This window comes from Mobula birostris, chromosome 1, assembly GCF_030028105.1.
Source record: "Mobula birostris isolate sMobBir1 chromosome 1, sMobBir1.hap1, whole genome shotgun sequence".
In the NCBI taxonomy this organism is placed as follows: domain Eukaryota; kingdom Metazoa; phylum Chordata; class Chondrichthyes; order Myliobatiformes; family Myliobatidae; genus Mobula; species Mobula birostris.
Window position 1 is genome coordinate 53174522 of NC_092370.1, and position 21936 is coordinate 53196457.

The 21936-nt window shown below is 41.1% G+C and overlaps 1 protein-coding gene and 1 long non-coding RNA gene across 11 annotated transcripts in view; one reads left to right on the plus strand and one right to left on the minus strand.

Moving 5' to 3' along the window:
• prkdc (protein kinase, DNA-activated, catalytic subunit) overlaps window positions 1-6088 on the plus strand; it is a 284436-nt gene extending 278348 nt beyond the window's left edge. For all 3 annotated transcript variants that reach the window (XM_072255124.1, XM_072255135.1, XM_072255144.1), the window contains 2 exons: window positions 3281-3420; window positions 5265-6088. In XM_072255124.1, the coding sequence (XP_072111225.1) occupies window positions 3281-3420; window positions 5265-5469 (345 nt within the window). In that variant the 3' untranslated portion in view covers window positions 5470-6088. The remainder of the gene's footprint in view (window positions 1-3280; window positions 3421-5264) is intronic.
• The window catches only part of LOC140196266 (uncharacterized), a 55601-nt gene that overhangs the window by 4205 nt on the left and 29460 nt on the right, over window positions 1-21936 (minus strand). For 2 of the 8 annotated variants that reach the window (XR_011885659.1, XR_011885658.1), the window contains exons 5-6: window positions 17494-18443; window positions 11670-12814 (exon numbers count right to left, since the gene is read on the minus strand). This is a non-coding gene — a long non-coding RNA (uncharacterized lncRNA). Of the gene's footprint in view, window positions 1-6441; window positions 6585-11316; window positions 11630-11669; window positions 12815-17493; window positions 18444-21936 lie in introns of those variants that run through there. The other 6 variants (XR_011885661.1, XR_011885662.1, XR_011885660.1 and 3 more) reach the window with 5 other exon arrangements.

Consider the following 21936-nt stretch of genomic DNA (forward strand, 5'->3'; position numbering starts at 1 on the left):
TTTTCCTCTCAGCCCCAAATCTCGTGCCTTCTCCCCTTATCCCTTCACACCCCGACTAATCAAGAATCTATCAACCTCTGCCTTAAATATACCCAATGACTTGCCCTCCACAGCTGCCAATGGCAACGAATTCTGCAGATTCACCACTCTCTGGCAAAAGAAGTTTTTCCTCATCTCCATTCTAAAAAGACATCCCTCTATTCTGAAGCTGTGTCTTCTGGTCTTAGACGCTTCCACTATATGAAACATCCTCTCCACATCCACTCTATCGAGGCCTTTCAACATTTGATAGCTTTCATACTTCTGAATTGCAGTGAATAGAGGCTCAGAGCCATCAAACAACTCATTTGAAAACTCTATCAATACCGGAATAATTTTCGTGAACCTCCTTTGAACCCTGCCCAATGTCAGCACATCCTTCCTTAGATAAGCGGCCCAAAACTCTTCACGATACTCCAGTCCTGCTGTAGCGTCTCGGCCCAAAACGTCGACTGTACTCTTTTCCATAGATGCTGCCTGGCCTGCTGAGTTCCTCCAGCATTTTGTGTGTGTTGCTTGGATTTCCAGAATCTGCAGATTTTCTCTTGTTCACAATATTCCAAGTGGGGCCTCGCCAATGATTTATAAAGTTTCAACATTACATCCTTGCTTTTATACTCTAGCCCTCTCAAAATGAATGCAAACATCGCATGTGTCTTCCTTGCAACAGACTCAACCTGCAAATTAACCTTTAGGGGATCCTGCACAAAAAAAAACCCCAAGTCCCTTTGCACCTCAAGATTTTTGAATTTTCTCTCCTTTTAGAAGAGTCTACCCTTTTATTTCTTCTACCAAAATGCATGACCATGTATTTCCTGACACTGTATTCCATCTGCCACTTCCTTTCCCATTCTCCTAGTCTATCTGTAGCCTCTCTGCTTCCTCAACATTACTTGCCCCTCCACCTATCTTTGTATTGTCCGCAAACTTGGCCACAAGGCTATCAATTCTGTCATCCAAATTATTGTCATATAATGTAAAAAGTCCCAACACAGACCCTTCTGGAACACAAGACACCGGCAGCCAACCAGAAAGGTTCCCTTTATTCCCACACTTTGCTTCCTGCTTGTCAGCCATTGCTTTATTCATTTGAATATCTTTCCTGTAATACCATGGGTTCTTGACTTGTTGAGCAGCCTTATGTGTGACACCTTGTCAAAGGCTTTGTGGAAATCCAAGTACACAACATCAACAGATTCTCATTTGACTATCCCACTTGTTACTTCTTGAAAGATCTCTAATGGATTTGTCAGGCAAGATTTTCCCTTGAAGAAACCATGCTGACTATGGCCTACTTTGTTATGCACCTCGAAGTATTCTGAAACCACATTCTTAACGATCGACATCTTCCCAACCACTGATATCAGACTAATGGGCCTATAGTTTTCTTTCTTCTGCCTCTCTAACTTCTTGAAGAGTTGAGTGATATTTGCAATTTTCCAGTCTTCCAAAATCATTCCAGAATCTAATGATTCTTTAGAGATCGCTACTAATGCCTCCACAATCTCTTCAGTCGCCTCTTCCAGAACCCTGGGGTGTACAGCATCTGGTCCTGGTATCTACCTTCAGACTTTCAGTTTGCCAAGAACCTTCTCTCTAATAATGGCAACCTCGTACACTTCTGCCCCCTGACACTCTCAAACTTACGGCATACTGTCAATGACTTCCACAGTGAAGACTGATGCAAAATACTTACTAAGTTCATCTATTTCCTTGTCCCCCATTACTACCTCTCCAGCGTCATTTTCCAGTGGTCCGAGATATACTCTCACCTGTCTTTTACACTTCATGTATCTGAAGAAACCTTTTGTATTGTCATTAACATTATTGACTTACCTTCATATTCCATCTTTTCCTTCTTTATGACATTTTAGTTGCCTTCTGCAGTGTTTACAAGCTTCCCAATCCTCTAACTTCCCACTAATTTTTGCTCTATTATATGCTCTTACCTTTTACATTGCAAATCAACCAGGTGACTACAATTATACCCTATTATCAGCACCTCCTTGCTAGTAGTTTCACCATACACTGCCTCTGTTTGTAAACCAACTGCCCCATCCTCTGCCTTACCACTCTGGTTCCCAAACCCCCAGCCAAATTAGGTTAAACCCTCCCAAACAGCTCTAGCAAACCCACCCACAAGGATTCTGATCCCCTTCTGGTTCAGGTGTAACCTTTTGCATAGGTTGTACCTTCCCCAGAAGAGATTCCAATGATCCAGAAATCTGAACCCCTGCTCCTTGCAGCAGTTCCTCAGCCACACATTCATCTCCCAAATCATCCTGTTCTTGCCCTCACTGGCACATGGCACGGTCAGCAATCCTCAAGGTCATTGATTGTCATAGTCTGTCGGCCTTTATTCATGAGTAGATTTTCATAAATTTTATTGTATTTATTTTTCTGTAAGTACCTGCAAGAAAATAAATATTGATGACATAAATGTGTTTTGATAATAAATTTGACTTTGATTCCCTCTGTTTGCATTACCGGCACTCTGTTACATGTCTTCTAATGAAAATTCAATTGCAGAATAAAGGAGGAAGTTAAATTTCTAAAACCTAGTTATTTCAATTAAATAAAAGTATAGAATATAAATAGTGACGGATCATATGAGAACTTCATAGATCACTTAGTAGTCATGACTAGGACTACCTTGAATTGTTTGAGGGATTGCACTTCAAGAACAATGCAATAGCCACAAGGGTTATGGAGGAGTTTTTACAGGATATTGCCAAAGATTAGAGAATGTAGTATTGAGTAAAAAAATCAGCACCTATTCTCCTGGGAGCAAAGAAGATTAAAATATGACCAAAAGAAGTTTCCAAGCAGTTATTTAGACAGGCTCGTCATAAAACAGAAAGTGTGAATTTAAAATTTGGGCACAAGAAATAATGGACATTTTTTGCTTTGAATTGTTAGAATGTGGGAGTCTATAGGTATTGGCACTGACAGGTACTTGAAAGTGATCATGTTACTGCATAAAGGACAAAAGTTGGGGATTTGATCCAAGAATGACCACTCTTTCAAAGAGCAGATACAGTAGACCAAATGACTTCTTCCTGGATAAGTTTCTATGATTCTGCAATAAAGAACTTTAAAGATGAAACTTGTTCAAAAATGCCAATGAATTGTAAATTCTGACAAAGTGATTTGTTTGCTCTAAGTGTGTGGAATTAAATTAATTCAAAGAAATGGTTAGGCATTTTTTTTGTTTACTGCTTGCATATCTCATTGCTTGTAGAATCTGGAACAGAGACAAATGCAAAAGAAAGGGACATGGATAAAGGAGGTTAACACAAAAGAAATTAACTGGTATCCGGTGCAGAAGGTGAAGTGTGCTAAACGGAAACTTGAAGGCGCCAATCCTTCTTCAATCACCAGGTGAGTTGATTATATTTGAGATTAATATCAATAAACATAACATTGAATTTTGCAACATCCTATAAACAGGATCTGCAAAGTACAGATATAATTCAAAACTGTTGTATTATAGCTGTAAATATCCAGTTATTGCTTCAAGTTATTGAAGATGGTAGCTTTGTACATCTACCCTGTAAATATCCCTGAAAGATTATAAATTCAGCATCTTAACTCCCTTGAAAGGTCATTAACTTGAAGCAAGAACTCAGCATCTCTTTTTCTTGACTGCTGCTTCAACATTTTTCTGCATTTTTTTCTTTTATTTCAGCCAATTCTCTTTAATACTATTTTAAGAGTAAAGGTCAAAATAAGATCTCTACTCTATTTCGTGCATTTGCTTTGAGAAGGTTTACATACCTGTACTTTTAACACCTGTTACCTTTGCCATTGTTGTTTTATCAGTGTATTGAAATAGTGCTTTTAACTTTAGTCTGCAATGCACTTGGAGACCTGAGGTTATGAAAGTTGTATCTGAATGCAAGCTATTTCTAATAACCTGCTAATTATCTGAAAAGAAATTAATATTAAAATGCCAATGTCTATCATAAATTAAAATGCTTTATTGCATAAATAAAAGGAATACAAATCAGTGATGTAAGTAAGGTAAACTCTCCATTCATTTTGACTTTTATGCACTGCTTTCATTTGAAGGTTTTTCAACAAAAAAGACAATGTCTAAGATAATGTGCTGTTTTAAAAATAGTGAGTAATCACAATAATCACTATTCTTTGTACAATCTGGATTAATATGTTTGCAATTCTAAGACAAACTAAGGTGTGGGTTTTATCAGCAGTAATGAATGCCACAGATTATTCTGTCCATTTACATTTGCATTTTGCATTTCCGTGAGTCTAGGGACCTGCGTGACCAAGGGGAGTGACTACACCTTCTTAATTTACGCCTAGCCCATCTAAATGGGAAGGTTAAAAGTTCTATTGTGTTTATAAAGATTGGTGATTCAAATGCTTAAAAAAAGCTATATCCCATACTTAATTAAAATCTGAGGAATTAAGTACCATGCCTTCAAAAAACTGCTAACAGGAATCAAAATATTATTGGTGCTGTAAATTTATTGCAGGCCACTTTTGGAGCTTGGATCTGAATCTAGCCAGATTAAGGGATAGAGTGTGGACAACCCTTCACCTTCTCTACTCACTTTTTCTCCCATACTTTATGTCCTGATTTTCTAGCTCCTTGTTCCACTCCCCTTGCAACATTCTTATAAAATGTTTATTCTTATTTCATAAGATTAGCAGTGAGTGTATCTGTGGTGTTTGATGTCACAGTCACTAAGGGTAGTACTTCAGGGCAGAATTACTGAACACGGATGGGCCAACAACTGGTGGAGGTGACATAGATGGAGACAAACATACAGAGGAATTAGAATAGAATGAGATGTTTAATCTGTAGTATTAAAGGTTAAAACATTTTGCCTTGGATCATTCACAAATACTGATAATCTGTTACTGTTAAAATAAGTTTTTGTAATTGATTTAACACTTCCTCTATTTGAAATTTACTGCTGAATTCAAGGCCATTTTAATTATATGCACAGCTGCATCATGCCATTCCAAGTTTTCAATGGTAGAAGTCTCTCAAGTGAGACATCAGTAAGGTGGCACCATAGGACTTCCTGAAATTGCTTATTTTATTACACTTCAGTAAATTGAATTCCAACTGTTAGTGTGACTACAGAAGCTGGACCATTGTGTTCCTGAGTGTCTAGGATTTTAGCATTATACATGTTATGTAAATGCTACTTTTCCTCATCTATCTTAATAATTTAAATGTTGTTTCATTTCAGAGAGGAGTTACGACTGGGGCATGAAAAGTCCGAGGCTTATAAGAGTTATATAGCTGTAGCCAGGGGATATGAAGATTATAATGTCCGTGCCAGAGAATCAGATGAAGGCCTTCCAGTAGAGCGACAAGTGGAATGCCTGATTGATCAAGCCACAGATCCAAACATTTTGGGTAGAGTATGGGTCGGTTGGGAGGCATGGATGTGAGGTCAGACAATAAACTGATATTTTAAAACAATATTAGTCATTTGCTCATGTTAAAGCAGAAAAAAATAAACAGAAAAAGATACTTGGTTGTTTTCCTGTGGTTACCCTCAGAGTTCCTGGAAAGAACCTTGTCACAAGCAATGAGTAATAGTCAGATGTTTCTCATCGGACAGGGAATAACTGGTTGATGACTCACCTACGGATAGTAATTTGCTTTTCTCAGCTGAAATGTTGAGTTATTTCTTTTCATGCAAATGGAGCAACTGCAAAGGATTAAATGTTAAACAGCATATATAGTTTTTTAAAAACTGTTCCTGACAGGTGGCTGAAGGAGGGATTTTAGGTTTGATCTTGTAGGCAGTACTAATAATTGGAAAGGTTACAGTAACATGAAGAGGATATTTTGGGCATCAATATTAAAAATATTGTTGAAGTAATTTGTAGACAAAATTTGCTGAAAATGTAAATTAATCTTTGTGCCTAAAGAATATTGTTTATTAGTATTACTTTAATAAAATTAAAGATATGGAAAATAAAATTAATTGGCTTTTCCTCCAGTTTTGTGACTAGACAACCTACAATGAGATCTTCTTTCAGCTGCTTTAAAGGACTAAGATACATTCTAAATATCAGTTCTTAGTTAAATAAAGTTTTTTCATTTGTGCAAATTATTTTCTTTTGTAAGACTAACAAAAGTCAAGGTCAATTTTCAAAGTACATATATGTCACCATATTACCACCTTGAGATTCATTTTCTTGCAGGCATTCACAGCAAAAAAAATAAATACAATAGAATTAATGAAAAACTATACATAAACAAAGTCTGATTAAAAAAACTTAGAACAATTAGAAGCAAAGCTTAAAGTGCAGTCAGAAACTGGCCAGAGGGTTAACAGACTGATCGGAGCCTTTGTACTGCTGAGTTTACCACTGGGGCAGAAATTGCTCACATTGTTCATCTGCTTCACTTACCTAATCAATGGAAAAATTATTCTTCCACATCAGTAGAAGCCTGATGACTTCTGTGGAAATTAATTCAGAACACAATACAGATGCTGGAAATCCAGAGCAATACATACAAAAATGCTGGAAGTACTCAGCAGGTCAGACAGCATCTGTGGAGAGAAATAAGCAGTTGATGTTTCAGGCGGAGACCCTTCGTCAGGATGGGAAAAGAAGCGGGAAGAATCCAGAATAACGTGAGTGAAAGGGGAAGGAGTACAAGCTGGCAGGTTATAGGAAAAACTAGGCTAGGAGGAATGTGGATGGGTTGGGGAGGAGGTTGAAGAAGCTAGGATATGACAGACAGAAGAGGTAAAGGGCTGAAAAAGAAGGACTCTGATAGGAGAGGACAGGGGACCATGGGAGAAAAGGAAAGAAGAGGGGCATCAGATGGAGGCAATGGGCAGGTGAAAAGAGACAGAGTAAGAGTGGTGCCAGAAAGGGAATGGGAAAGAGGTGGGAGGTTAGGGGGCGAAATTACCAAAGTTAGAGAAATTAATGTTCATGCCATCAGGTGGGAAGCTACCCGGATGGAATAAGAGGCGTTACTTCTCTGTATGAGTTTGGCCAAATCATAGCATGAATGGAGGCCATGGAATGGGAATGGGTAGTTAAATTGAAATGGGTAGCCATGGGGGAAATCCTGCCTTTTGTGGCAGATAGAGCAAAGATGCTCAATGTAGTGTGCTACGGTTTGTAACTCCAACACAAAAACACGGAGCAGGGAATGTCTAGGCTTCATTTTTACTTTATGTGAGGTGTGTATGTCTGACGTGATGGTGTGATGATGTATGGTAATCAGGTAATTTTACATGTAACCCATTATGAATTATAGTGAACAAATACTTACAATATTACTCAAACATTACTGAAATATTAAATACACAACACTCCTCCCTGCATAGCTATAAATTCCAACTCAACAGAGAATGCATTGCAACATCCACAGCATATTAAACTTTCAGTTGTTCCATTCATGCCTAAAGATTTAATCGCTGTGGAGGCTTTCTTACTCTTGAGGGATAATGTCTCTCCTGATAGGGTAGGGGAGGGCTGGGGGCAGGTGAGACTTGTGGCTGTGAAACAACCTCAGGTTTTGGGGCTGCCTCTGTTGTAGTTGTAGGAGAGGACTCTGGAACTGCAGTAAGTGGTTTTAGCAGCTTGGGGCACCTTACTTCTCCTTTCTCCAAGATGCCCATCAGCATGCCCATGATTAGTTGTCCTCTTGCACTCGATCTTGTAACTGTGTCCTCCAAGAAAGAGAGCACATCTCTGCATTCGTGCTGGTGCTGGTGCTGTTAGTGGCATCCCCTTCTGTGGATAGAAAATGGACTCTCGTGGTTGATTATCAGTTACGATGGTAAACTCTTTCCCATACAAGTACTGGTTGAAATCTTTTATACCCCAAACCAGACTCAAGGCCTCGCTGCCAATCTGCATAATTCTTCTCTGCAGTGGTAAGGGAATGCAATGCAAAAGCTTTCACATCCATCACTCATAACGTGACAAGACTGCAACTCTACTATAAGGTGAGGTGTCACAGGGGAGCTTCACTGGACAATGTGGATCGTACCGTGTGAGTACAGTGTATAATGTCACCACTTCCTTTACCTTTTGGAAAGTCGCCTCACACTGCTTTGTCCATTTCTTCACGATTTATAGTAATGGGTTCAAAGGGTGGAGCACAGTAGCCAGGTTTGGCAGAAACCTGCTAGAATAATTTGTAAATCCTAAAAAGGGAACCCAACTGTGACACGTCCTCTGGCCCTGGGGAATCCACCACTGGTTAAAATTATTCAGTATACTTGTGTAATCCTTGTGCTTCAATAGTGTGACCACAGTAAGTGATACTTGTTTTAAAGAATTCACACTTGTTGCATCATGCTGAGTCCATAATCTCCTGATCTTATTAACACTGTCTTGAGAATTTGGAGATGTTCCTTGTCATCCTTACCAGTAGCAATGATGTCATTCAGGTAACACAGTGTCTAGGCAGACATGCAGCAATTGATCCATAGCTTTTTGCCAGCATGCCTCCAAAAATAAGCCTAACATAGCGATATTTCCCTTTGTGAGTGTTTGTGGCAAGAAAAACTTTGGGATCTTCTTCCATCTCTATGTGTAGGTAGAGCTCAGCTGAGTCCTCTTTGCTGAAGTATTGCAAAGATATCCTCTATCCTGGGCAGAGGATATGGATCTGCTTTCAGTACTGGGTTGATAGTGACCTTAAAACCACCACAGATCCTGACAGGCCCATTCTTCTTGGCTGCTGAGACCACTGGCATTTGCCATGAGCTCCACTTAACCTTGGAAAGAATTCCTTCAGCCTGCATGTGATCTAGCTCACTGGCTGTTTTCCCACAAATGGTATAAGGAATCGGACCAGCTTTGAAAAGTTTGGTTTTGGCATTTTCATTTAACACTATTTTACCCTTGATGTGTTTGCGTTTTCCAGTGCCATCTCAGAATGCTATTGTGGCATCATTCAATAGCTTTTTAAATTTGCTTTCAGCTGACTCTATTGGAGGGGATGTGGCATGCAAATTGTGGTTGGATCTCCCACCAAGATGTAGTTGTCTCAGTCACTCACAACCCCACCATGCCAGCCCATCTGCTTTTACTGCATTCATGTCCAAAGTGGCTTGTTGGTTGTTGTATTTCACTGTTACAAATATCATTCCCATAGGAGATATCTTTTCTCCGGCATAAGTTCTTAATTGGATACCTGCAGGTTTCAGTTCAGTATCCTTGAAATGCTGTTCAAACTCTTCTTGTGGACTGACTGAATCAGCTGAATCTGTGTCCAATTCCATTTTAATTAAATGCCGTTCACTTCTGGTGTGAGCCATATTGGTCGTCTTATATTAGTTTTCACAATGTAAATCTCAAGTCTACTCAGTCCTGTGTCACTCTCATTATCGTCCGATTTTTCATCAACGGAATGCCAATTAGTGCTCTGTTTGAAACTGCAACTTCTCAGCTTTTTCTCTTCCCTGAGCAGTCCATTTATTATTGTCTGCTCAACATGCCTCTGAATGTGTGCTACTTTATGGCATTTTCTGCAAGTTTCACCCTTAAACCTGCATTGGTCTGGTGTACATGAGCCTCTACCACAAAGGTAACACAATTTGTTCAGCCAGTCAGGTTTCTGCTTAGACGCTGCAATTCTTTTTATGTTCACCTTCATTCCTAACTGCAAATCAATTGCATCTCTGCTGTTTCCATTGATACAGCTATTTCAACTGCTTTGTTAAATATAAGCTGTGCTTCAGTTAGGATCCATTTTAAATGCTTTCTTGTAGGATTCCACAAACTAAACCACCTCTCAGTGCATCACTAAGCCCATCATTGACCTGACAAAGCTCAGACAACCTCCTCAATTCAGGCACTTATGCTGAAATAGACTCCCTTTTGATTCCAAATTATGAAACCTAAAGCATTTTGCAATCAACAGTGGTTTCAGTTCTAAATGTTCCTGCATTACTTTCATGCTATCAGCAAAGCTGATTTCATCTTGTTTGGTTGGAACAGTTAAGACAACAAGATACAGGAGAAGAATTGGACCATTTGGACCATTTGGCCCATTGGGTCCGCAACACCATTTTATATTTTCCCTCTCAGCCCCATTCTCCTGCTTTCTCTCGTATCTCTTGATGCCCTGACCAATCAATAACCTATCAACCACTCCCTTAAATATACAGAAGACTTTGCCTCCATAGCCACTTGTAGCAATAAATTCCACAGATTCACCACTCTCTGGCTAAAGAAATTCCTCCTCACCTTCGTTCTAAAAGGATGCCCCTCTATTGAGGCTGTGCCCTCAGGTCTTAGAATCTTCCACCATAGGAAACATCCTCTCCACATCAAGGCCTTTCACCATTCAATAGGTTTCAATTGCATCAGCCCTCATTCTTCTGAATTCTAGTGAATACAGGCTCAGAGTCATCACTCTTCAAATGACAAGCCATTCAATCCTGGAATCATTTTCATGAACTTTAAACCCTTCCCAGTTTCAGCACATTTTTTCTAAGGGGCCCAAAACTGATTATAATACTCCAAATGAGGCCTCACTAGTACTTTATAAAGCCTCAACATTACATCCTTGCTCTTGAAATGAATGCTAACATCACTTTTGTCTTCCTCATCACAGATTCAACCTGCGAATTAACTTTTAGGGAAAACTACACAAGGTCTACAAAGTTGCATTTCAGTTGTTTGTATTTTCTCTCCATTTAGGAAATAGTTTACCCTTTTATTTCTTCTGCCAAAGTGTGTGACCATACGTTTCTCAACACTGTATTCCACTTGCCACTTCTTTGCCCATCCTGCTAATCTGATTAAGTCCTTCTGTAGCCTCTCTACATCCTCAAAACTACCTGTCCCTCCAGCTAGCTTCATATCACCTGCAAACTTTGCAACTTTGTCCATTCTTCTTGTTACTTCTTCAAAGAATTGTAATGGATTTGTCAGGCAAGATTTTCCCTTGAGGAAACCATGCTGATGATGACTCCGACTAAGTACACTGAAAACACATCCTTAACAATCAACTTCCCAACTACTGAGGTCAGACTAACTGATCTGCAATTTCCTTTCTTCTGCCTCTCTCCCTTCTTGTAGTGTGTAGTGACATTTGCAATTTTCCAGTCTTCCAGAACCATTCCAGAATCTAATTATTCTTAAAAGACCTTTACTAAAAGATCTTACCTTTCACATCCCCCTTGAATCTACTCCCTCTCAACCTCAGTGCATGCCCTCTGGTATTAGATATTTTAACCACAGGAAACAGATACTGTCTGTCCACTCTATCTATGCCTCTCATAATCTTGTTAAACTCTGAGATCTCACCTCAGTTTCTGGCGTTCCAGAGAAAACAACCCAAATGTAGCCAGCCTCTCGTGATAAAACATATCCTCTAAACCAGGCAGCATTCTGGTAAACTTCTTTTGCTCTGTAATATGCCCTTTATTTGCCTCTTATGTTGGCTTTGACTTCTCTTGTTAGTCATAGTTGTGTCATCTTGCCTTTAGAATACTTCTTCCTCTTTGGGATGTATATATCTTGTGCCTTCCGAATTGCTTGCAGAAATTTCTGTCATTGCTGCTTTGCCATCATCCCTGCCGGTGTTTTTTTTTCTCAAACACGAGGAAATCTGCAGATGCTGGAAATTCAAGCAACACACACAAAAAATGCTGGTACAGTTGACATTTTGGGCTGAGACCCTTCGTCAGGACTCATCAATTTTGTCCAACTCATTGCTCAAACCTCTGTAATTCCCTTTACTCCACTGTAATACTGATACATCTGATTTTAGCTTCTCAAATTTCAGGATTAATTCAATCATATTAATATCACTTTCCCCAAAGGGTCCTTTTACCTTATGCTCTCTAATCAATTGAGGCTCATTGCACAACACCCAACTGTCACGTACCCCGTGATGGGAATAAAGAACCAGCAGAGATGGAAAACACTTTGGAGTCCAGTATTGCTATACACTAATAATATTTATTAGTAACTACGCAATACAGTAATATAAATGTAGATGAATCAAACAGGTTAGCAATGATTATATATAAGTATATCAGTAAATGTGGAAATATATGTATGAAAAACTAAGCTTCTTTAAGTCTAGGGGTAAAAAGATACAGTCTTACGATGATGAGTAAAGTTCAGTTCAGTTTGTGGTATGGAGTTGAGTAGTGATGGAGGGAGAGAGGTCTTCAGGTGAGCTGACACCATCGATCTTCTCGTTATCCTCCGAAATCCTTTAAAAGTCACCAGCTGTGATTTTAACAAAGGGGACCGGTTTTCTGTGGTGGAGCTATCCCCCAGGTGAGGGTGGACACACAGACAACTCCCCACCAGTCAACCCCTTTCCTCTTTTCACTGCAAGAGCAACTGATCGATCCTCCAAAACCCACTTTTTCTCCAGGCACAACAATGCTCAGTGTCCAAACCATGTGTCTAAGGTCTATCATCTGACCTCCTATTTTATCTTCCCGTGCTGAGCATCAACTGTCACTCAAATAACTCCTTCCTCTCTCTGTGTAAGAAATGCAAGCAGGCAAAAGTCCTTGAGAAGTATCAACAACCTGCCGAAAATCATAACATCGAGTGTCCATTAAATAACACCGCCCTCAGTTACCATAGCAACTTACGAGCTACTCAGTGCCATCTCCAACTCCAACTCAGCAGAAATCCAAAGGTTATTTCCAGTGCCTTAAAGTGATAGTCCAACAGTTAGTCTTCATATCGATGTTAAATAACTCTTTTTTCAAAAGCAGTTAATAGGGGTAAACGAGCACAGTTCATAGGGGTAATTCAGGACCCCGTCACACTCCCCTTCCTCAGGGAAAAAAAATTAACGAAGACAAATTTTTTTTGTCTAAATGTAAATTACAGAGTTTGAAACAATACAAGTAAAATCATCAGATGACAGAGCAAAAATGTGTACTATTTCCAACTTAATATCTGGATAACTAATCAACTAAAATATTGTTAGTACCTTTCACATGTTTGAGTTTTAAGTCACATTCTTACAATATCAGACTCCAATTTAACAACATTCTATTCTTGTCCTTCATTTCAGTTAAAAACACCAACGGATTATAACCCATGTAAACCACAAGTGGTGTCTCGGCAACAGAAAGATTTCGAGGCCTCTGCACATAGACCTCAAAATGTTGTAAGATCAGAATAAGTACTAATAATTCCTTTTCAACAGTTGAATAATTGTTCTGGTGTACATTCAAATTCTTTGAGAAATAAGCTACTGGATGTTCAGTGTCATTCACTCCTTCCTGTCACAGTACCGCCCCAGCAGCTTCGTCACTAGCGTCAGTTGCTATAGAAAATGGCTTGGAAAAATCAGGTGCTTTGAGCACAGGATGGTTTTCAGGCGTTCAAATGCCTCCTGGCAAAGGTCATTCCATACAAATCTTTCACTCTTCCCAGGAGTTTTGTTAGGGTCAGCAAAGTTCTTACATAACATATGATAATACCCAACCATTCCTAAAAACCTTTTTAAAGCTTCCTTGCTGGTCAGAACAGTAACTTAAGAAATAGCTTGAACCTTGGCCTGTACAGAAGCCAGTTGGCCTTGGCCCACCACATAGCCCAGATAAATAATAGTAGCATGACCAAACTTACTTTTATCAAGGTTCACAGTAAAATTGGTCTTGGAAAGTCTGTCAAACCGTTTTTCTACTGCTGCAATCTGCTCTTCCCACGTGTCATTCCAGATCACTAAATCATTGATATTATCCCCTGTGCTTTCTAACCCTCCAATCACAGAATTGATCATTCTTTGAAATGTCCCTGGAGCATTTTTCAACCCAAAGTGTAAAACATACTCATACAGTCTAGACAGTGTCACAAATGCTGATATCTCATTAGCCCTCTCTGTTAGAGGAACACCCCAGTATCCTTTTAACAAGTCAATCTTTATAAGGTATTTAGCCTTCCCCACTCTATCAATACATTCATTCTCCTTCCTTGTTTCTAATTTCTTCTTCAACCATTTTACTTTCCTCAAAGTTCTCTCTGAAGATGCTGTTTCATAGGCTGGGCTGAATTTATAATGACATGATGCACTGCACCTGTGCACCATTTCAAAATGTCAATAAGTCTTTTCACTTGTTTTTGTGGTTTAGGGTCCAACTGATGGACCTTATCAGTAATATTTTTCAAAACAATGGACTCTGACATCTTGGTGAGACTAGATTCAGTGGGTAAACATGTTTTTCCACGCCATCATCAGATTCCACAACTCCATTTTGTTCTATAACAATTCTCCCAGCTGCAATTCTAGCAAACAAGTGTCTTATTTTGATTCGACCATTTTGTAAACTTTCCTTGGCAAGGACACAAAGCCTATTAAATCTTTCCCAGAATTTTAAAACATATTTAAACACACTGGCACATGTTTCTAAATCAGACCATAGTTCTCTGAGTAGGGTCAAAGGTCCTTTTGGCCTGTAACTGAATACAGGTTCCAACAAACTACCCTCCAATGCCTTCTGAATTGAATCTCCAACAAGAAATAGGAGGAAGAGAACCCCCTCATCCCAATTTTTCCCATTTCTCACACCATATGCTTTAATCACGGTCCGTATATGGCAAGTCCTGTTACGATTCACAACATCCTTCCTTAAACTAGGCCAGTAAAATTCCTTCATAATCCCATAGCGAGAGGATTTGAGTACAGGAGCAGGGAGGTACTACTGCAGTTGTACAAGGCCTTGGTGAGACCATACCTGGAGTATTGTGTGCAGTTTTGGTCCCCTAATCTGAGGAAAGACATCCTTGCCATAGAGGGAGTACAAAGAAGGTTCACCAGATTGATTCCTGGGATGGCAGGACTTTCATATGAAGAAAGACTGGATGAACTGGGCTTGTACTCGTTGGAATTTAGAAGATTGAGGGGGGATCTGATTGAAGCGTATAAAATCCTAAAGGGATTGGACAGGCTAGATGCAGGAAGATTGTTCCCGATGTTGGGGAAGTCCAGAACAAGGGGTCACAGTTTGAGGATAAAGGAGAAGCCTTTTAGGACCGAGATTAGGAAAAACTTCTTCACTCAGAGAGTGGTGAATCTGTGGAATTCTCTGCCACATTCTCTGCCAGTACATTGGCTATATTTAAGAGGGAGTTAGATATGGCTCTTGTGGCTACGGGGATCAGGGGGTATGGAGGGAAGGCTGGGGCGGGGTTCTGAGTTGGATGATCAGCCATGATCATAATAAATGGCGGTGCAGGCTCGAAGGGCCGAATAGCCTACTCCTGCACCTATTTTCTATGTTTCTATGTTCACTGTCTTTCTCACTCCACGAGGTCCACTGAAAGGCATACTGTGAGCCATGTTTAAAATTTCAGCCCTGTAAACTTTCAGAACCACCACGTGACTTGCAAGCACTGTGGCTGGTCTCCACCTCCTCATCGACACCCCATCTTTAAGGTAATATCCCACTGACTCTCTCTGAACCTCCTCTCCTATGAGAGCTATCTCCCTTAAAACCACCATTCCAGAATCTCGCTTCTGTTCCTCTATAAATTCCTTCCTCAATAAAGACAAACCTTTCTCATACACCTTATTCTCATCAGCTGTACTACTCTCTAAGTCCTGCTGAAATCTGGAAGGTAGAAAAGTCTGTGACAAATCATCATAACTTAAACCTCTGGTTTTGCAATCGTAGGCCTCAACAGCAGCTTTGCTCATAAATTGTCCAGCTATATCAACCTTACCTTGGAGAGGTGTCAACATGCCTCCATTGTTTACTAAACTTAGCACCATCACCAGGCTTATACGAACCATGTATACATGGTTTTCTCTCTCTCTCTCTCTTTCAAAACAAGATATCCATGTTAAATAACTCTCTCTCTCTTTTTTCAAAAGCACAGTTAATAGAGGTAAATGAGCACAGTTCATAGGGGTAACTCAGGACCCCGTCATACAACTCAGAATAGATGATCCACTATTGGGCTCAACCATAAACTGCTCTAAAAAGCTTTCTCATAGACATTCTAGAAATTGCCCCTCTTGGGATCCAGCACCAACCTGATTTTCCCAATCTACCTCGATATTTAAATCCCCCATGACTATTGTAACATTGCCCTTGTCGCATGGATTTTCTATTTCCCATTGTAATTTGTAGACCACATCCTTACTACGGTTTGGGGGTCTGTATACAATTCCTATCAGGGTCAACATACCCTTGCAGTTCCTTAGCTCTATCCACAACAATTCAACACCTTCCCAACCCTATGTTATCTCTTTCTAATGATTTGATTTAATTTTTTTTTTTACCAACAGAGCCACACCACCCCCTCTGCCTTCCTCCCTGTCCTTTCAATACAACGTATATCATTAGACATTAAGCTCCCGATTATAACCTTTCAGCCACGATTCAGTGATGCCCACAGCATCGTACATGCTAATTTGCAACTGTGCTAACAGTTCATCAACCCTATTCCATACACTGCAAACATTCAAATATAACACTTTAGTCCTATATTCACCCTTTTCGAAGTGTCCACCTTTTACATTGCAGCTCATCTTGTTGACTGCAATCTTGCCCTATCAACAGCCTCTTCCTGCCAGGAGTCTCACCACACATTACCTCTGTTTAACCAACTACGTCATCTTCACCACTATCACTCTGGTTCCTATCCCCCCTACCAAATTAGTTTAAATCCTTCCAAACAACTCTAGCAAACCTGACTGTAAGATTATTGAACCCCCCTCGGGTTCAGATGTAAACCATACCTTTTATACAGGTCTTACATTCCTCAGAAGAGATGATCCATAAAGGTGAACCCCTGCCCCCTGCACCAGTTCCTCAGCCATGCAATCACCTGCCAATTCTTACCCTCCTATTCTTACCGTTCTCACCTTGACTACCAATTGGTGCCAATATACCCAAGACTTCTGGCTGCTCAACCTCGCCCTTGAGAATGCCGTGGACTCAATTCCAGACATTCCTGACCCTGGTACCAGGGAGGCAACACTCCATCCTATCATGCCTACAGAACCTCATCTCTGCTCTTCCGAGCCACAGCACCAGACTCACGGCCTGAGACCCTGAGACCTGGTCACTGTGGTTCCAACACCCGCCCCCCCCCCCATAGGTTGTTCCCCTCAATATTATTTAGAGTTGTATACTTATTATTGAGGGACTGGCCACAGGTGTTCTCTGCACTGGCTGTGCATTTTGTCTCCTCCTGACAGTCACACAGTTATCTGTCTCCTGCAACCTAGGAGTGACTACCTCCTTATAGCTCCTGTCTGTCACCTCCTCATTCTCCCATATGAGTCGAAGGTCATTAAGCTGCAGCTCCAGTTCCTTAATATGTTCTCTCAGGAGCTGCAACTCAGTGCACCTGGTGCAGATATGTTTATTCAGGAGACTGGAGATCTCCCAGAATTCCCACATCCCCACACAGCACAAGACACTACCCCGGAGCTATTCTTACTATGCATTAGCAGACCAGGAATGGATAAATAAGAACAGAAAGAGAGAAACTTACCTTGCTCAATCCTAATGAGCCAAAGCCACTCTAAAATTAGCCCACTCAAAAGAATGGCCACTCCGCTTGCACTTGCATTGTTTTTATTGGCCCTTTCCAATGAATTTCTCATATTGATTTGTCGCTGTCCAACTTAGAGAAATTGCCGTGAAGCTCTGCCTTTTAAATCTTGATTGTGGTACTGATTGAAAGGTAGCTCTTCTTATACGTTCCCTCTCATTGAGAGAAACCGCTGCGAAACTCTGCCTTTGGTCGCAGACCTGATTGAAAGGGAGCTCTTTTTATGTACTCGCTCTCATTGATTGCCCAACTTCGAAGTTCAAAGCATACTGTATGCCTTTAAATCCACTGCACTCAGCAAAACTGGCACTCACTTCTCATCCAATCCCAAACAGGAGCCCTGAAGAAGGGTCTCACCCCGAAACATCGACTATTTACTCTTTTCCAGAGATGCTGCCTGGCCTGTTGGGTTCCTCCATCATTTTGTGTGTATTACTCACTTCTTATTGGCTCTTTTATTTGCTTCAAATTACAGCACAATTAGCTCAGTATACAATATTCAGTTATCTCATGTGCAATCCAGTGTGTCTATCTTTCTAATGCAGCCAGGCATTTCTGCATTTTTTTTTAAATGTATGATTATTACCCATGAAGTTGTCAGTTTTCTGCTTTCTTTTTTTTTAACTCAGCCATTCCTCTTTGCCCCTTCTGAAGAGACACATGCTCCAGTGTGTATTTTTTTTATTCAAACGTCTCGCAGTGTTTCATCAAGTAGGTAGTCACCTTGGGTTCATTTAAAACAAACTCATCGCCATTGTAGTGTTTTGGAAATCCAGAGCATAAAATTGAAAGCAAAATCACACAGCGGGAATGCATGTCTTAGTTTAGTTTTTACTTTAAGCGAGGTGTGCACCTACGATGTGGCGTGCTGATGCATGACATTCAAGTACCTGTAATGAATTATGTAAACAACAAAAAATGCTTATCAAACAACATATTTACAATATTACTGAAATATTAAATGAACAACAAAGTGGTCCCCCAATCTATGTTGAGTCTCACCGATGTAGAGGAGGTCACAATTGACAATCCCAACAGACTCATAGCTGAAGTGTCCCCTCACCTCTGAGGAAAGTTTGGGGCCCTGAATTGTGATGACAGGAAAGGAGAAGGGGCACTGTTAAAGTGTTTTTTTTTAGGCTTTAGCTTTTCCAGGCTTCAGCGAGGAGAGGGTGAAAAAGCTGGAAGTAGATTCCCGCCCCCCCCCCCCCGCCCAAGTTTATTGTTTTCCTTTATATTTGCACAGCTAGAATGGTAGGGATGCCAGTGAGGGTAGCTGAATGCTCTCACATGATGTGGGAAGACAGAGAGACCACCAGTGTCACGTCACCTGCATGAAGTGACTCCACTTATGGCATCTAATACTCCACTTTAAGGAGTTGGAGATGGAAATAGCCCAACTCCAGGTCATTTGGGAGGCCGAGTGGGTGATACATAGAACATATAGAGAGGTAATTACAGCCAAGATACAGGACACAGAAGACTGGATGACAGTCGGGAAGGGGAAAGGGGTTAAACAGCTACTGTGGTTATCCCCCTCAATGACAGGTATACAACTTTGGATACTGTTGAGGGGGATGACCTGACAGAGGAAAGTCACAGCGCTCAGGTCTCTGGCACTAAGTCTGGTTCTCTGACTTGGAAGGGAAGGGGGAAGAAGAGGAGAGCTGTGGTAATAGGGGATTTTTTTTAGTTAGGAGAACAGCAAAAGGTTTCTGTGGATGAGAACTAGATTTCTGGATGGCACGTTGCCCGTGAAATCTCAGACTGAGGCCTCAGCATTCTTAAGTGGGAGGGTGAGCAACCAGAGGTCGTGGCCTATGTAGGTACCAAGGACATAAGTGAAAGGCCTTGATAGACTGAATGTGGAAAGGATGTTTTCTATGGTGGGGAAGTTCAAGACCAGAGAACATAGCCTAGGAATAGAGGGCCGTCCTCTTACAATAGAATTGAGGAGGAAATTCTTTAGCCAGAGGGTAGTGAATCTGTGGAATTCGTTGCCATGGGTAGCTGTGGAGGCCAAGTCTACATGTATATTTAAGGCAGAGGTTGATAGATTCTTGTGGGCACGTGGCCAAGTAGTTAAGGCATTGGACTAGCGACCTGAAGGTCGTGAGTTCCAGCCCCAGCTGAGGCAAGGTGTCGTGTCCTTGAGCAACGCACTTACCATCACACATTGCTCTGCGACAACACTGGTGCTAAGCTGTATGGGTCCTAATGCCCTTCCCTTGGACAACATTGGTGTCGTGGAAAGGGGAGACTTGCAGCATGGGCATCTGCTGGTCTTCCATACAACCTTGCCCAGGCCTGCGCCCTGGAGAGTGAAGACTTTCCAGGCGCAGATCCATGGTCACGCAAGACTAACGGATGCCTTTATGATAGATTCTTGATTGGTCAGTGCATGAAGGGATACGGGGAGAAAGTAGGAAATTGGGGCTGTGAGGAAAATTGAATCAGCCATGATGAAATGGTGGAGCAGACTTGATGGGCCAAATGGCCTAATTCTGCTCCTATGTCTTATGGTCCAGGTAGTTAGAGTGATGAGGTTCTGCTTCTACAAAGAGAGTTCAGGAAGTTAGGTGGTAAGTTAAAAGACAGGACCTCCAGGGTTGAGAGCTCAGGCTTGCTAACCATGCCACAAGCTAGAGAGGCCAGAACTAGGAAGATCATACAGTTTAACACGTGGCTAAGGTGTTGGCGTGTGGGGGGATGGGGGAGAAACACAGGCTTTTGAATCATTGTGCTCTCTTTTATGGAAGGTGGGAACTGTACAGAAGAAATGGTTGGCATCTGAACTGGAGTAAGGTTAATATTCTGGTTGGAAGGTTTGCTAGTGCTGCACGGGGAGTGGGTGGGGGAGGATGTGGTTAAATCAGAGTTGCAGGCGAATGGGAACCAGAGTGCCAGAACAGATAGTGGAGACAGATGTTGTTAAGATCTCAAAGTCAGGAATCAAAAGGTTAAGAATGGAGCGACTCATATTCTGAGGTGTGTATATTTCAATGCAACAAGTATTGTAGGAAAGGCAAATGAGTTCAGGGCTTGTCAACACATGGAATTATGATATTACAGCCATTAATCAGACTTGGTTTCAGGAGGGGCAGGACTGGCAGCTCAATATTCTGGGGTTCTGTTGTTTTAGACACGTCAGAGCGGAAGGGATTAAAGGGATCAGGAAAAACAGGAAAAATGTCACAGCAATGCTCAGTCAGGACAGACTGGAGAACTCATCTAGTGAGGCTTTGTGAGTGGAAATGAGGATTAAGAAATATATGACCACATCAATGGGACTATATTATGGACCATCCAACAGTTTGCAGGACCTAGAGGACCAAATCTGTAGAGAAATTGGAGACTGTTCCCAGAAACTTAAGTTTATTATAGTAGGTGATTTTAACTTCCCACATATTGACTGGAACTCCCATTCTGTAAAAGAACTAGATGGCATAGTGCTTGTCAAAAGTGGTTGGGAAAGTTCCCTTAATCAGTAACTAGAAGTCCTAATGACAGAGTGTGCGATACTTGGTCTGCTATTAGGGAATGAGACGATAAGACAAAGGAGCAGAAGTTGGCCATTCAGCCCATCGAGTCTGCTCCACCATTTTATCATGAGCTGATCCATTCTCCCATTTAGTCCCACTCCCCCGCCTTCTCACCATAACCTTTGATGCCCTGGCTACCCAGTTACCTATCAATCTCTGCCTTAAATACTCCCAATGACTTGGCCTCCACTGCCGCCCGTGGCAACAAATCCTATAGGTTCAGCACACTCCGGCTAAAAAAGTTTCTTCGCATCCCTGTTGTGAATGGGCGCCCTTCAATCCTTAAGTCATGCCCTCTCGTACTAGACTCCCCCATCATGGGACACAACTTTGCCACATCCACTCTGTCCATGCCTTTCAACATTCAAAATGTTTCTATGAGGTCTCCATTCATTCTTCTAAACTCCAAGGAATACAGTCCAAGAGCGGACAAATGTTCCTCATATGTTAACCCTCTCATTCCCGGAATCATTCTAGTGAATCTTCTCTATACCCTCTCCAATTTCAGCACATCCTTTCTTAAATAAGGAGACCAAAACTGCCCACAGTACTCCAAGTGAGGTCTCACCAGTGCCTTATAGAGCCTCAACATCACATTCCTGCTCCTATACTCTATTCCTCCTGAAATGAATGACAACATTGTATTCGCCTTCTTCACCACCGACTCAATCTGGAGGTTAACCTTAAGGGTATCCTGTACGAGGACTCCCAAGTCCTGTTGCATCTCAGAACTTTGAATTCTCTCCCCATTTAAATAATAGTCTGCCCATTTATTTCTTCTGCCAAAGTGCATAACCATACACTTTCCAACATTGTATTTCATTTGCCACTTCTTTGCCCA